Below are 17,573 nucleotides of genomic sequence, written 5' to 3'. Positions count from 1 at the left end.
TCCAGGAAAGAGAGACAGACGGGAAGGGGAATGAGAGAGAGATAAAGAGAGAGACAGAGAGAGAGAGACAGAGAGAGAGAGAGAAAGAGAGAAGGGTAGGTAGGTACATGGGTGGGTGGATGGATGGATAGCTAGACAGACAGACAGTGAGACGGAGGGATGATCCATCAGTATGTAGATGATGTATACGTGTGTCCATGTATATGATAAGCTGTGTGTGTGTATGATAAGCTGACTATGGGAAGTTAATACTCTTCATTTCTTCCCATTAAGGACCGAAGAGTTGAGCAAGAGCAGTTTTATAAGCTTCTCCCCATACCTCCTCCTGCAAACACCAACTACAACTTGGATTCCATTTGCCAAGCATCTGCACCTCCCTCGTCTTTCTGGCTATTTCCTGGACCTGCTCAAAGTTCATTCTTACCTCAAAGAGCCTAAGTGGGTAACTCAAGACACCGGCATGGCATCACCAGCTTTGGGAATGACATTTACAACATAGCCATTGTTACGTGGCTACCCAGCAAACTGCCATTTCTCAGAGGCCACGGCTGTCTCACATACTGGTTTGCAGTAAGGCAGGTTGCTTAGCAACCACCAAGGAGCAGGGGAGAAGGTACCCCAGGAACTATTTTATGAGCAGAAGGCGCTGCGCTACGTGTGTCTGGCTGCATTCAAGGTAACCAAATAAGAGATAACACCCAGCTATTTTTGCATCATGAGGAAAAATACTTGGCTCCCACCCAGAAAGGCAATTACCTAAAAATCTTGGCAGGCCCCATGGTATGAGAAATGGTAACTGATACAGGGTGAAAAAAAATCACTGACCTTCATAAATACTGATGATATGAGGATGGTTGAGGGATGACATGATCTCAATCTCTCGTCTGATGTGAACCATGTCTTGTTCGTCCTTAATTTTGTCCTTACGAATGGATTTTATGGCAACCTATAAAGTCAGGAAATGAAATGTTACTCAGAGAACTAAACAGATGCAAATCAGCCATTGGGGGAGTTTGGAAAATAAATACAGATGTTACTTGTTGGCAGAACCGACAATAACCAAAACAAAACTTCAAAATACCCCTGTCACGTCTTTCATTTACAGCAAAAACACCCTTCTCCCAGCAACAGAAAACATCAGGTTTTAACAGCCTGGGTTTGGGAGGGTGGGTTTTGTTTCATAAAGTGGAGGCTGCTTAACTTGGCCAGATTTGTTGACTCTAGGAATCCTGATTCTTTGAAAAAGGGAAAAAGGAGAGCTCGGGTTACGGGGTCTGGATGATTCAACTTGGAGGTGAAATGAGTATCTCGGCTGTGCGGAGGCCTCCGGGGTGTGAGTGAAGCACTGCCGAGTGGTCTACCTCGACGCCAGCCCGACCTCCAAGCCGGGGTTTTAAGAGGCCAGACTTTGCTGTGTTTATGCAATTGCTCTGATGTCTGTTAAGTTCTCCCTACATGCTCCCCCGCACCCAAGCACCTCCCAGATAGGTGACAAAAAGACTGGGAGAGAAAGTTCAGAGTAAGACCAAGGGAGCGACAGCAGGCCCCCCTTGGCCGGCCCCAGCTGATTCCACTACTCCGTGCCAGTGTCATCTGCAAATCCAAACTGTACGGAACTGCAGGGCCAATGCAAAGAATGACTTTTCAAATAAAACACATCCATAAAAAGGAATTGGATGGCAACAGGAATCTAATAAGAAAAAGTGTGTCGATGGAATCATCTCTGCTCACAAACAAGTTGGTTAGTAATTGCATCTGCCTTGGCTCTCGGGGGGGCCAAAAACTACTTTGGTCTGGGGAGGTATCCGGGGCGAACAGGAAAACCCGCCAACCCATTTACTGCCAGTTCCCAAAGCCCGCTCAGTTCCTCCAAACCGGTCCTCCGGTGAGGTCCCCTGAGGCACTACCCTTTCCAAGATGACCACCCTCTGGGTTGTAAAGGCAGGACGATGAGTTTGGAGAAATGCCCTTGGCTATCAGGGACCTCACCTTGCTTGATCACAGGGTGAGGTCAGGTCAGCCTCAGCAGGCACGTGTTCACCTGTGCATACACCTGTTCATGTGTGGAACTGAAGTGAGTGGAACTGGACACCGACAGCTTCGCGCCTGCACCAGGTCCCCACAAGCTCTGTCCGTAGAGACATTATCAAACACAATCGCGCCACCCATGAGGCCACAGAACTGGGAGCCACTGTTACTGCTGTGTCCGCTGCGTGCCAGCTCCACCCACAGGCAGGTCCTGGATTCCCCTGCAGAACCCTCCCCTCATCGGGAGATCAGTATTTGTGTCACAACTTGTATGTCATGGGGAACTCAGTCACGGCTTTATGTCCACGTCTAACGCTGTGCTCGGCCCGTGGCAGGCTGAGAAAACACTTAGAGAGGGAGGCAGGTGTGTGGGGAGGCACTTAGAAAGGGTAGGCGGCAAGGAAAGAGCCAAAGGGAGAGATGGGTTGATGCTATGAGGTGACGAGAGCACAGAACAAAGAAGTGGAACACAGACAGTGGAACTGGAGGAAAGAGGGAGACGCACTCCCACCAAACATTCCAAGACAAGCCCGACGGGGAGGTGACTTAGGATACCTGTGACATCCTACCTACACGGCAAGCGAGGAACAGAGAACGTGCACAGGAACACAGGATGCCGGCCCTGCAGCAGCCCAGGGGGAGCTCCCCGGCCCCACACCACCCCCACTACAGCCCGGGGCTGGACCACGTGGCTGCATCAAGGGAGGCTGCACAAAGATGAATGGGTCTCCCGCCCCCTTGCACCACCATGCCGGGCTCAGCGCTACCCCAGGCCCTCGCGACAGCCCCATTCAGTCCTACAGCAGCAAAGCCTCCCTGCGCTGACGTCAAATGTAAAGATATGACTGGAAGGCTTTATTTTATCTGAGCAGGGCCTGCAATCCTGAGACTCGTTCCTGGAGGAAGCAGACAGTGAACACACAGAGGCCGCGGAGGATGTGGGTGGCTGCTGGACCAAGTCCACATTCCTCCATACACTCAGATGGGCCAAGGGTAGAAACCACCCCTTTGATTATGCAGCAGGACCTCCAGGAGGTCCTATTGTCAAATTACAATAGGAGTACATTCTTTACCATCCAGGGTCGGGGAGGGTAAGACATTCTGGGGCGTAAAAAAATAAGTCCACTTGTCAATTGCCCCTCAACAGTGGAGTGAGAGGCCGATGGTCCCACGGTGCATTTGCCAGGGGGATGCTTCCAGGCCAGTGTGAAAAGGAAAGTACCCACATTCTAGCAAAGCCTCACGCAGCACTGAGGAAACTAAAAGGGCTCCATAAATGTTAATAACCACAGAGGCAGCCCCTTCACAAAGCTTCCCTCTTAGTACAAAGACTCTTCTATTGAAAATGTACGGGAGAGCAAGCTCCTTCTGCCCCTATTTCAAAGCGCTCGCTGGAGGGAAGTCAGGAGGAGAGGCGTGCTAGAAATCACTTAGAGCCACTGCCATGGCAGTTGGGGGGAGAGGACAGGTCAGTCCAAAGGGCAGTGAGATGATGCACCAAGGCCAGAGAGCCAGTTAAGGGCAAGCCAAGGAAACAGTAATGAGAGAGTAGTAATAGCAGGCATCCAGGGGCAGTGATAGGCGCACACGTTGCTGAGTGCCTGACACACTGCAGACCTTCTCATCCTTCCCTCCACGCAAGCTTAGCATCATGCCATCCTCTCCCAGAGACCCTTCCTGCCCCTGGAGCCCATAACACCACTCCTGTCCACCTCCTCTTGCTCCATCTTTCCCCACATCCTCTTCCTCGGGGCTTCTTGCACCAGCTGAAATCATCTTGCTTCTTTGTTTGCTACATATTTGGTCAGTGAGCAAATTCTGCCCCCCTGGCCTGTTTTTACAGGACCTAGAGAGCTACGAATGGCTATCACATTTTTTTTAAAGTTGTTAACAAAGAAGGAGATCAATAAATGTAGCTCCTGTGGCATAAAATAGCACCTGAAGGATAAGTTGAGACCGTGCACAGAGAAGAGGTCTTGCGTGAGGCCAGACACAGGGCCGAGTGCTGGCTATAGCCACAAACTAGCTGTGTGGCCTCGGGCGGTTTTCATAACCTCTCTGAGCTCCACTTCCCTCATCCTGTTAAGTAGGAAAATAACAGTACCTGCCTCATGGGTGCCTGTTGGGATTAAATGTTAAGTACTTAGAACATGCCTGGCCTAGGCTAAGTGCTCTGGGCCAGACCATGTTTAATTAACGCTTAATTAACCCAGACAGCGGTACCCCTTAAATAGGGCTGCCAGCCTGCCTTCCTTCCTTGGAGCAAACTGGAATTCCTCCCAGTTCCTCATGGGGCAGCGAGAGAAGGCTTTGAGACTGGAGACCACCTTGGTTCCCAAGCACAAGAAGAGCAGGCAAATCTCAAACTCTGGGGTCTTTACCTTTGCACCCCCATCTCAAATGGGACCCACATGTATCATGGTGGCACCTGAGTCTGAGACCAGACAAAAGATGAGATCTGGGGTCCATGAAAGCTACCCAGGACTAGTTCCCCATCTTCTTCTCATGGCTACCCCTCCAGGTGAACAGGGGAGCAAAAGCTCCTACTTAGAGTCAAAAGCCTGACTCATGATACCCACTTAAGTCTTCTTGGGTTAGGATTTTCATTTTCTTATTCCTTTTGAGTGCCTTCCAGGAGCCAAGCAGAGCTAACTCCCAAGGCAGCCCTCAAGGTAGGGAGGAGGGAGAGGGACAAAGGCAATAAGCAAAATTTACACAAATAATAAGGTGTGCCTCATGGCTAAGGGCACCCCAAGAAACATACAGTGACCCTACAGGGAGAATTTTCCCCCAAAATTCCAATTTGTTCCTGCACTGCTTGGAGAGGTTGTACCCTCAAAGCAACTGGAGCCAGAAACTCAGGTGTGCAAGCCCGACGCATGGGACATCATAAACGCTCCCAAGTCTAGACAGCACTATGCGCCTTATAAAATGGTCTGCTCTTAAATGAGGCCACCCTATAGTCTAATGTTTAAACCTTCTGCAGCAGCTGGTCCCGGACCTGTGAATTCTGCCCTGCAGTGCCTGCCCGTTAAAGAGGCAAATTCAGCCCAGTCATTTCCCATCTCTTGTTAAAAATGTAACAGGCCCCGCCTCCTCTTCTATATTGGTAGTTTTTCCTTTTTTGTGTGAATAATCACCAAAAACACCTGTTCTGCAGCCTCCTGGGCATCCTTTTCCACAGAGCTGTTGGCAACAGTAACAGCAGGGATCTGGGCAGGGTGACAGGGGGACAGAAGAATATGGAGGGAGTTCAGACTTGCAGACTGGTGACCTCAGGCAACCCAAGCCTCCCAGGTCTCAGTTTCCTCAACTGTAAAAATGAGGCTGCTGCTGCAAGGGATGGATATAATGTAAATGGTGCCTGGCACACAGTAGGTGTTTGCTGAATGGAGGTTGTCTGGAATGGAGGTCTATGAAGCATACAGGGCCCTGGACCACGTGAAGGGCAGATGACTCCACAGCTAAGCTAATCACAGACCTTTTCCCCTCTCCAGGCCCCACACACATCCTCCCCATGCCCACCTTTGTACTAAGGCAAGAGCAGGTTGAAATCAATATCCAGTCTGCATCCCCACAAAGAGCGAGCAGGGCAGCCAGTTATCTTGAGGGCAGCTTTGGGGAGTGGGGGAAATTCTGGGCAGGTTGTATGTATTTTGAGGTTCTAACCAAGAGACTCAATGCCGTTGCCTCTCAGTAACCACCTGCCACAGATGCTCATTTATTGTCAGCCTGCAGGAAGCATTCTAGAACAGTGCCTCTCAAATAGGGGTTATTCCGAACCCAAAGGTCTTTGGTGGAAGCTGGAACTCTGCATTTCTAGCAAGCTCCCAGGTGATGGCAGGGATGCTGGTTCCAGGAACCACATTTTGAGTAATGACATGTTCATGCTCTGCCTTTGGCCTTGACCTATCAACATTTTTAAATCAGTGGCAATATTCTTAATAGTAACAGTAACTAATATTTAATACATGTCAGTGATGCACTAGTGAACCTAATCTATTATCTTAACTGCAATCCTAATTTATAGGGGAAGAGACAGACTCAAGAAGACAGATACTGGGCCTCCCCGGTGGCGCAGCGGTTGAGCGCTGGGTTGCGAAACTGCGCGCGGCCTCTGCGGCGCCGGTTCGATCCCCGGCTGCTCCCCGGCCACCAGAGGAGGGTCCCACATGGCGTGCAGACCTCTCCTGCCGCCCGCTGCTCCCCTCAGCAGTGTACTTCGGTCCTTCTGCCTGCTCTGCTCCCCGCTCTGGCTCTGGTGAATTCTCTCACCCTCCCGCGCTTCTGACTGTACCCAGTGCATGTATAAACCAAACAAACAAACAAAACCAGCAAACAAATAAATAAAGCATGCCTCTATAAAAAAAAAAAAAAAAAAAAAAGGACAGATACTGCCCACAGTTACGCGGCAGGTAAAAGATGGAGTGAGGACTTGCATCCAGGCAGGCTGAGCCCAGAGGCTGCCAATTCTTGAGGCAGGGGATGAAGGTGGAATGGACAGCAAATGTGGCACATGACCAAGAAGCTCAATGGGCCCCAAAAGGTCTCCAAAGCCCAGTGTGATGCGCCTCCTCTGAGCATTGAAGTTTTCCAGGGTCACGTGTGAGGTCACAGGAAGAAACACTGCATCACAGGGCATCAGCCTCACTGAGAACACGCCTGGCTTCTAATCCTGGCCAGAGGAGCTGGCAGCTTCCCCGCCATTCACGAGGTGTGACCTCACACCAGCCACATTCCACGGGAGCTTCAGGGCACTGAGTCAGACGCAATTCGGGGGTCTTTTCTCACCAAGGGGTCCAGAGGCCACTTGCAATGAACAGGGTGCCACGTCAAGTTGGAGATTGGAGCACCAGTTCCTGCTCTTGTCTGGCTGATGATGAGAGTTCGGGGTAAGAGTCCCATGGGCCCAGGATGATCCAAAGATCCCCAGGATCCCCAAATAGCTTTCACTCAGAAAGGCTGCGCCTGACCTTCACCATGGTGATGCCACCCAGGAGGCCATCTTGCAGCCAATGCCCATAGTTAATTAAATGACCCCAAGCTCTTCATCAGGAGCCTGGTCAACTCAGGACAACATGCCAGAAGGTGCCAAGATACAACTAGCCCCACAAGGGCCCAAGCCAGCTCTGCCTCAGGCCCATGGGTCCCTTCCTCTCTGGCCTGTTGATTCATGTCAATACATGGATGTTTTTTCAGACAGAGGCAGTCTGCAAGCCAAGAGGTGTATCAACAGGCTCCAAGGAGAGGCAGCCTGAAGCCAGGGAGCAACCATGTGTAGGGATGCTCAAAGAACAGCACCCCCACTCACCTCCACCAGCACCCCCACTCACCTCCCTTTATCTTGTGAGTGGTTCTCAAAACTCAATCCTCTGCCACTCAGTTCTCAATTCCCTACTTCCCCTATATCCCCCCAAAAGATGATGTTTCCTCCAGTGATACTGATTTTCCTCCTGCCATGAAAAAAACCATTCTATTTCCAGAATTCAAGCAGTAAATCAGATTTCCATTTGACTGGACCCAGATCCCGCTTAAAAGACCCTCAAGGAGACCTGGGGTGTTCTTAGCTATGTGTAGAGCTGTTCCTTGCTCTCCAAAACCAACCCTCCCCTCTTCAAGGACACAACTAAGCATCTTGTCAGTGCACATGATGGTGTGGAGCGCAGTCGGTAAGGAAGAGGTCAGCGGATTCACGCTCTGTATCGTGCTGGGGTTTATAAACACTAGAGAGCAGCGTGGCTGACCGGGAAAGAGATAAATTGGAGCCACAAAAAAGGAGGCCCATGTGAGGCTGAAGCTGGTGGTGATGCCCTAAGCAAGCCGCGAACCAGCCTGAGAGCTCAACCAGACTCTCAGCGAGAGAATTTGGGGAGGGTGTCAGCAGAGAACTCCTGGCTGGGATAAAAGGGAAATTGATGGTCACCATACAGGTTCTAGGGAACAGGTCAGAGCTCTGGAATTCAGAGTCTGGCGGGGACAAGCTGGTGTCAGCATTTTTCACAAGCTTCCCGAATAATTCTATTGCACCCCAATGCCTGAGAACTGCCATCCTAACTCAGAGAATGTCATCATGAAGCACCTATTATTTTGTAACTCAAATATGTCTAAGTCGTATTAAACATCAGATGATTCATGAAAATTAATAAACTGCCTGTCTATATAGATGGGAATTAAAAACAAGCTACATCCTGGAGGGGACTCAGTGACCCAAATTAATTTACCCCTGGAAATGGATGTTGTGTTCTCAGACACTCCACTCAGCCTAGCCCAAAGAAGGAGGCTGCAAGGTCAAGGAGGCAGCAGGCACTGGCTCCCCCAGGCTCTGCAGACAAGCTGGGGCTGCAGGCCTTTGATTCAGGAAGGTGCCCAGAGAAGGAAAGCTCAGAAGCCTGTCAACTGGCCTGAACTGACAGGTCTAGGGGGTACTTGAAGAGCCTTCTCTTACCCTGATCTCCTGGAAGTATCTCCAGGCTCTGATCTGGTAAAAGATCCAAGACCCGCTGGAGAAAGTCTTGGGAGCATGAGAGAGGTGCACAGGCAGCACCAGAGACATAGCAAGTCTGCAAAGACAAGGCTGATGAGCTGGGACTGCAGTAGCCAAGCAGCTGTTTATTTTTAGACTTTTATGTTTCTGAAAGCCAAACGCAACCCAAGTCAGAACTCCAAAGTTCAGCTGCTTTCCTGCCAGGTTACTTACAATTGTCCTGGGGCGGGAGGATAAGGGCTCGCCCTGAGGGCTGAGGTCACTTACAAGTTGGACAGCCTCAACTGGTAGCATCTGATTACTGGAGCTTTTTATAACACAGCTTGGATAAGCTGAGGGTTGTGCAGCTTTTATTTATCAACCTCCTGGCCCAGCAGAACCGCTAAGAAGCCCAGCATCAGTGCCTTGGGCTGGTCATCAGTCACGGCAACTTAGTTCAGGTGTCCACTGCACAGATACTCGGGAAAGTGTACTACAGGCTCATTTCTCCATCTGCAAATGAGGAGCACAGGAGCATGAACCCCACAGGGTATATGGGGGAGGTCCTATCAGATGGGGAACAGGCTGAAGGGCAAGGAAAGTCAACAGTCACCCCTACAAACAGCAGATGGAGAGTGGCCAGTACCTCCAAATGTTCCATGCCAATGCCCCCAATTTACAGACATGGAAACTGAGTCACAAGGAGGTTAAAGCATAGAAACAAGTTCACTAAGTTAACAGTAGCGCTGGGATTGCAATAAGGGGCCCAAGTCTCACTCTAGTCCGAGGTTAATACTTGGGGCAATGCTAGCAGCAGGCCCGAAACTGCCACAAGAAGGTCTAGCGTGCACATGTGAGGCAGGTCCCAGCAGAGCCAAGTTGCAGAACTGCTGCGTCATTAATAACTAAGATGGGAAGTGACAGACTCCGAACTGGGATGGCAAATTATGATGTGTCTTGTAAGGCAAAATATGTCCCCGCTGTCTAGTGTAGGAGAGGGGGGCCGTCCTCACACAGACATGCCAGGAACAGTTTCCAGTCCAATTCAGTCCAAATCTTGCTGCAGCTTCAGAAGCCTGATTTGATATCACACACGAGCCGGCCTATTGGAAGGTTTTGATCCCATTATTTCTTAGTTCACTGAAAACATTGCTTTTAAATAGTAACTTCAGGCTGCTATTGAATCAAGAACCCTGAGAACAATAACAAGGTAGACAAAAGACCTAAGGAACAAAATTAATTTCAAAGAGGAAAAAAAATAGTTCATTGAGTTGAGCTAATTCAAGTGAGCAGAATGAGACAAAATAAGGTTTTAATTCCTTAAGATGGTAAAAGACAACATGCAAAAATGAAAAGACACGGTTTTACATTTTATTTTACATTTTAACCACAAATGATTTTATAAATTAGTGAGCGAATCTTCAGAAGCTAGCCTGATCAAATCCTCTTATTTGGAAAACTGATTTATAGCGATTCAAATATGCAAAGACATATTGGAGCTGCAATCTGTGCCCCTGGAGACCTTGCTCATCATCTCCTCACAGGCAGCCTGCCTTGCCCCTCAGGCTAGTCCCTGCTGCACAGCACTACTGCAAAATCTATCTGGATGCTTGTCAGCCAGCACTGATTAGCACCCACAAACTGCCAGAGTGCCTGTCACAGCAGCAGCTCCGGCTACAAACACACAGCTCCAGTAGGGACAACCTGACACCCAGGAGCATGCTCAGGCCAGACGGGCCCAGCCTGTGCTTCATCAGACAGGATGCCTCCCTAAGCCTTATCTCAAGGCCAGCACTCATACCCCACCTTGGGAGAAAGCGGCAGGCATCTGCAGACATGACAAGGAGCCAGGGAGTAGCCTGGGGGAGGAGTGACAGGGCCCTACACATTAGTGCTTGTCATCTTCTCTGCCAGGATCCCTCCACATCCTATTGTTTGCACTAACTTCTTTGACTCACCGACTCCTCCACATCCATCCCCTTCGATGAGGCCCTGTCTGCATACCTAAGTGCCCTCTCATAACCCAGCTCAACATTACTTGTAGGCTCCACGTGCCTCAAGACCATTTCTGTTTTACTCACTGCATCTCCAGTGCCCAGCAAGTGCTAGGGTGGTGTATAGACCAAAAAAGCTGAGGCAGATCCCAAGCATTAAAAGGTACCCTAACTGAGTAAGTCAGCCAAAGAAAGACATCTACCACGTGATGTCACTGGCATATGGAATAGAAAGGAATCCAACACACAGAAATTGAGAGCAGTATGCTGGTACCAGGGCAGGGGCTGGGGAATGGGGAGATGGTGGTCAGAGGTACAAACTCTTCCAGGTATAAGAATAGTAAGTTCTGAGACCTAATGACGTGTGGACTATAGTTAACAGCACTATTATTTGTATTAGTATTTGAATATTTGAAGAGTAGATCTAAATGGTACACATACACACACACAATGATAATCATGTCAACGGAGAGGAGGTGCTAACTGACCCTACTGTGGGCATCATTTTGCAATGCATGCATGTATCAAATCATCATGCTGTATCACTTAAACTGACATGTATTAAATATCAATCATATCTCAATAAAGTTGGGGAGAAAAGGACCCTAAAGAACATAAAACTATACAGCAGGACATCTCATCACTCTACAGCCTCCCGCCCCTGAGTCGTCTTTTACTTGTTAATCTCTCAAGTGTAGATGATGGTAATACGTGCCCAGAGCAGAAAGGCTGGAGATGATTCACAATCACTAAGAGTAATCATAATTACCAGTTATCAAGCTCTTACTTATGCCAACCACTGGGCACCATCCGCTAAGCCTCTCAACCTCTCGCTCATTAAGTTCTTGCAAAAACATGATTGTTTCTGTTTTCTCAATGAATATACACTGAGTCTGAGGGAGGTTAAGAAACTTGCCCTGAGGCATACAATTCATAAATAGGAGAGCAGGGTCTTGCTAAACCCACAGGCAGTGCTCTTAAGCTCAATGCCAAACAGAAGGCCAGTAGCACAGCACCTCTGGCACACAATAGGAGTCTGATAAACCAGAACTGGATCTGAGTCTCTAGAGGGTGAAGGCCCCACCAAGGCCTCACTGCCTAGTGCCCTGCTAAGTCTTTGTTTTTGTTAATATTGAAACCACTTCCATCTTCAAAAGCACATCCACTGGTGCTCCTTGCCGCTCTCCGTGGTACCAGCCCCTGCAGATGGGCAAAAGGCAGAATCGGTCAGGGGAGTGTGGGAGGCATGTACTAAATGATGCAATAATGAGTCAATTCTCCGGCAAGCAATTTAGAGAAATCTGCACTGGATAAAGTACTGATCCAGGTCCTGAAGAATAGGACCTTACCCTTCAAGCTGCTTCCAGCCCAATTTGAGAAGGCAGCAGACTTGGGGTGTAGGTAGAGTTGCGGGGGGTAAGAGGATCCATCAGAGACAGAGTAGGAGCAGAACAATCAGATTGACTGTGAAATACACTGCTAAGGGGGGCAGCGGGTGAAAAAGGAGAGGTCTGCTGCACCATACAGGTAGCCCCCTGGCTAGGATCAAATTCAGGCCATAGTGGTGATAGTATTGAGACTTAACCCCTAGACAACCGGGGAGGCCCCCAGGCTGCTTATTTTACAGAAGAGTAAAACAGAAAAAAAAAAAAAAAAAGGAGCATCCCAGCACCTACCAATCAAACAAGCAATACCCTGACATTACACTTAGATGCTTGGATCTTTGGCTCCGGCTCTGGGCCACACCTGCCCCCACACCTCACAGCCAAACCCCCGGGGCCCCCGGGTGAAGAAGACACACCTTAAGCCTTGCTTCGTGAGGCCTCCTTTGAGGCCTCCTTTCTCTGGAGTTTCAGTCTCGGGGAAAACTAGCTCAGAGACTCAATGTTCAAATGCTGTGGACGATCTGGCCGGGAAGCTAATCAGAACAATTTGAGCGTACAGCTCAACAAGGCCACCCCATCCTGGATCGAGCCTTGCCTCCATGGCGACAATTCATTAGAACCATTCCCTTACAACAAAACTGTCAGATCCAGCAACCGCAGGCCAGAAACATCCTAGCTGAACCCCGCCAAGCTGCTTTCTGATGTACTGTACACACAAATACCAATATCCCCCAGATGTTCCCCATGTAAAACATTTGGTTTGAGACTCGGCCCTTCTTTCCCAAAAACTCTTCCATTTGTTTAATGGACTCATACAGTTCAGCTAAAATATCCTGGAGCAGACATCTGAAGCCAGCCCGACTCTGATGCAAGCGTCCCATCTGCAGAAAAGACGAACAAGTAAACGAGGCCGCCCTCCCCAAGATTTATGCTCCCTGCATCTTCGAGCAGATCATAAAATGTAAGCTATGTACGGATAATAATGCGAGTTGCTTTCAAGTGTGTTTCTCAGCCATCTCCGTACTAATCTAAGACTGATGTTCAATCAGAGCGTGCGTTTGGCATGCTCAACACTGCTTCTTACATCCTCAGAAAAGAAGCTAGAAAATCCACCCCTGGAGCAACCCAGAGGATTGAGGGAGGTAATGGCAGGTTTTTCCTGGACTTGGTTATCCAAATTTAGCGACTGTTCTCTTATTCCAAAGCCACTTATCTTTTAACCCACAGTCTAGGACACAGGCCAGAGGTGGTGACTGGGAAATGTACTGAGCTCAGGGCCAAGAGACCCAGCAAGGCCAGGTACTAACCAGGGGACCTTGGCCCCTAATCGTGGCTCATCCTGTCACATGAGAAAATGGAGTGTCCCCAGATTCACTGTCAGGGTCCACTCATCTGTGAAGACTGAGTGAGGAAGGGAATGAAGCCTCAGCAAAGCTACCCCCAAGAAGTGCCATTGAATGCAAGTGCTGAGCATCTCCAGGGGGTCACCCCACATGAGGCTAGTTACCTCGGTCACAGCGATTCTGTGGGGAGGCTAAGAAATGGAGCCAGAAAGCTGCTGAGACAGTCTCCCTGATGGGATCAAGACGGGACAGCTAACTTTACTTTTCGTCTTTAACTTTACTGCGTCTCGTGAGTTTTCAGTATTGAGCATGCCTTAGTTTTGCTACAGGGAAATGAAGAACTTTATCTTTTAAAAAGGTCACAAAAAGGAATGAAAAGTTCATGTGGGGAAAGACAGACAAATTATAAAAGGCAGATAAGAGAACTCCAAAGCACAGCTCTGAGGACCATTTAGGAGATGTTCTCCAAAGACATCAAGAAGAGGTTTGACTAGCTTCAAGGTACTCTGTGTCAAGAAGGCAAGGAAGTGTGCATTCACTTGAGAAAGACTCTATAAGAAATGGCTGCAATTTTTTAAATTATGCTGATTATGGTAAAGTTGGTCTATATGACTATGTTTGCTTTAGGAGATATAGGTTCAAAGCTTTACAAATGTGTGTTTTCATTCCTTGCCCACCACCAAAACCCCAAGAACCCTCCATCATGCTCCACTGAACCTCCTGCCTCCCCCACTCCAACCCTGCCACCCTCCCCTTCTGGTTGCCTCAGCCTTGCAGTCAGTTGTCAAGGATATATTATTGGTTTGCTTTTATCTGACCCTTTGTTTCTCTATATCCCATGTGTAAGTGACACCATCCAGTATTTGTCTTTCTCCTGCTGACTTATTTCATTTAGGATTATCCTCTCCATTTCCATCCAAGCTGTCATAATTGGCAAGAGTTCATCTTTTTCATGGCTAAGTAGTATTCCACTGTGTAGTATATATCACATTTCCCTGACCTACTCCTCTGTCCTTGTGATTTCCATAATCTGCCTATTGTAAATAGTGCTGTAGTAAACATAAGAATGCATACATTCCTTTGAATTAGTGTTTTTGCATTCTTCAGGTAGATACCTATGAGTAGAATTTCTGGGACATGCAGTAAAGACTCTGGGACACCTCCAAACACTTTTCCATGGAGGCTGGGCCAGTCTGCATTCCCACCAACAGTGCACAAGGGTTCCTTTTTCTCCACAACCTCACCAACACTTGTTACTGGCTATAATTTTTTAAGGATTGGCTTTTAAATGGGTGAGATCTAAATACCTAGAAACAATATAGTATGAGTTCTCTGTTATAATTTATTAGCATTTCCACGCCCCCAAACATCAAATTAAGCAGTATTGCCATTCCCCTGAGGTTCATTGCAGGTTGGACTCTAGGGACTATTAGGCTCCTCTGCTCTTCCCACCACCCATTCATTTACTACCCACTCCCATCCCAGCCAAGCCAACGACCCAAAAATGGTGGTCTCTACCATCCCTGGACCACCTAATCCTCCAAAAAAGCCAGCACATCATGGCAGGATTGAAACTCCCTCCAGTCCAAGGATCAAAAGCTCCAGACTGCAGACTTATGTGGACTCAGCACCGTCACAAAAAGGCAAAATGCAGTAACGCAACAGAGGTTGCCTGGCGGTGTGCCGAACACACAGGTAATGCTCCCAAAACGACCATTATTACCAACAGGCCTCATGCAAAGCTGTGTGTAAGAACTCTGCAGTGAGACCTTCAATATGGGGCTGAAAGGACCATGTCAGAGGGCAAAGTGAGACGGGGGTAGGAGAGGGGGAACAGCTGTCGCCTCTTTTAGGAGGACATTTGAGGTCACCTCACTAAAAGAAGTCCCTCCAAATGGATTTCTGTAGCCCCCAGGGAACTGATTTTGCAGGATGGAATTATTTCCCTGAAATAAACAGACACACAGAGGTCACTACAACTGGGACCTAAAAGGAAAACAAGTCGGCTGCCGATTTACGGGCAGCCTCTGATGCAACAGAGCAAGAGGTCCCGGCCCCGGTCCAGAGGGAAGGGTCTGGACACACCAGCCCTCCCTGGAGAGGGCAGGCTGGGGGAGGGTCAAGGAGGGGCTGCCTTGGCCCTCCACGGACAGCATGCCCTAACCTGTGGCTCTCAAGCCCAGAGAAGAGGACTCGGTTTAAAAATGTTGATGCCTGGTTATGCTCACACTCAGGTTATGCTCCAGGTTATGCTCACACTCAGCCAAGACTGAGAACCCACAGTTGGGTCAGAGGGACACGGGTGCGGCCTTAATCTCTCAAGCAGATCAGCTCCTCTCCTGCACATCAATTTCTTGAACTGGAAAATGAAAATGATGGTCTCCACCTCATAAGGTGCTTCAGGTAACTGCCTCAGGGAGTGTGTCTTCAGAGGGCACACACCAAGTATTCTAGAAATGCCCACTCCTCTCCCTTTCAGTCTCCTTCCCAGGTCCTACCAAGTAATCAGAGGCTCTGGGCAATTCCCCCAACCGAAGGGGTTAAAAAGGATGGAGAGGAAGACATATGCTTCCTTAAAAGCAGGTGTGAACAAGAGTGCAGACAAACAGGTTGTTAGCCCCCCAAGCACACATGCATATTCTACAGAAAACTATACTGAATCCCAAGCAATAAGATAAGGGAACACCTTTCAGATTTGCTTTGCTCTTCTTGTCCAGAAGAAAACCTTCATGGGTTGGGCTTTCTCAGAAATCCTCACCTACATACCAGCCCCCGAAGGCCAGGGGCCTGTCTCTAAGGCTGGCACACAGTAAGTCCAAGAGAATGTCTGCTGAGTAAATTCATCACACTCTGTGAGGCCCAGGAGAAATATCTGTAGCTCAACAGAGCTCAGAATGTCCACACCTGTGAACTCCTAAGCAGGTATTTCATAGTATACCTGAAAACTGGGTCTCAGTAATGGGCAAAAAGTGATATAAAGGCCCCTGCAGCATTGCAGTAGTGCAAACACGGACAAGACACTTAATTGTGTCTGATTTTATGCACCGTGAAACAGGGATAACAGTGAATGCCGTGCATCTCTTAGGGAGATGGGAGGATGATTCAAGTCAGTGACTTTAGCACAATTATTACTGTGCAGTTGTTTGCTATTACTAGTCCATGGGAGGATAGTGAGCAGAAGGGCCTCAAGTTTCAGGTTCAATATAAGAATCCCGGGTCTAGGTGCCCCCTGGTTATCATATGAGAAGGTGTGGACTAAATAAAGTAGGTGGGGGGGTGTATCCCCAGGTGAATATAGCAACTAGCAACTATTGGCTAGAACTGTATTTCTCAACTACAGACTATCGCCCACTGCATCACATTTACCTGAGTTGCTTGCTCAAAATGCTGAAGATTCCCCAGGCTCCCAGCCCAGCTTGTGGACAAGTCCCGTCCCAGCCACGCAGGATGAGATCCAACGGGGGAGCACCAAGGATAGCACATTTTAACCAGCACACCCTGCAAGGTTAAGACCCACTTAACGAGAGGATCCATGTTAGTGTATCCCAGAGCCTCACACAAGTCCTGACACACACAGCCCCAGCTCAACAAATATCAGATGAACCCACTCAGAGGTTCCAACTCTACAGCAATTAACCCAATTTTTTGGAAGGCTCACTGGGAGGCAGGGATGAGCAAAGCAAGCTAAATCATGCCAACACTTTCATCCATCCCTTCTAAAAATCTTCACTGGCTGCTTACTGCTTACCAGACACCGTTCTAGACTCTGGAGATGATGCACGCAGCTACTCGGATAGTGACAGACAGTGACAGGCAGTGACAAGTACAAACAGTGACAAGTGCGAAGTACGAAATAACAAAGCAAGGTCAGAGGTGCTGCGGGTTGCTCTTGTGAAACTCTGCACCCAGATCTGCAGGTCCATCAGAACTTTCTACAGTGCAGGGAGAAGTGACCTTGTCTGCACTGTCCAATGACAGCCACTAGCCGTGTCTTAAAACGGGCAGCCCAACCAAGGATCTTTAGTTTTCATTTTACCTCAGTGTAACTCATTTTAATTTTAATAGCCACATGTGTTCATATTAGACAGTGCAGGTCTATAGGCAGGAAGAGATACGTGAACTGGAAATTAATAGCACAAGGCAAAACCTACTGGGGTGGTGGAGAGTGGCGAGCAACACGCGTTATCAAATGCCTCTCACCCAATTACCAGATGCCCTAATGTTCTCTGGCTCGGGGAACTGAAAGAACAAGGTCAGGTACAAGGCATTGTACTCGGGCTGGAATTTTTATAGCCCATGATCAGCAGGAAGTGGTATGCAGCCTGGCCAAGCCCCAGAGGCTGAGGCTCAAGAACACCCA

At 48.7% G+C, this 17,573-nt stretch overlaps 1 protein-coding gene across 1 annotated transcript in view; it reads right to left on the bottom strand.

The window, feature by feature from the left end:
• The window catches only part of NUAK1 (NUAK family kinase 1), a gene marked incomplete at both ends in the record, with an annotated part of 64,073 nt that overhangs the window by 34,081 nt on the left and 12,419 nt on the right, over positions 1 to 17,573 (bottom strand). The window contains one exon of the mRNA XM_084255341.1: positions 826 to 946. Within this exon, the coding sequence (XP_084111467.1) occupies positions 826 to 946 (121 nt within the window). The remainder of the gene's footprint in view (positions 1 to 825; positions 947 to 17,573) is intronic.

This window comes from Talpa europaea (assembly GCF_964194135.1).
Source record: "Talpa europaea genome assembly, chromosome: 15".
In the NCBI taxonomy this organism is placed as follows: Eukaryota; Metazoa; Chordata; class Mammalia; order Eulipotyphla; family Talpidae; genus Talpa; species Talpa europaea.
This window is presented reverse-complemented; position numbering and strand designations above follow the sequence as displayed.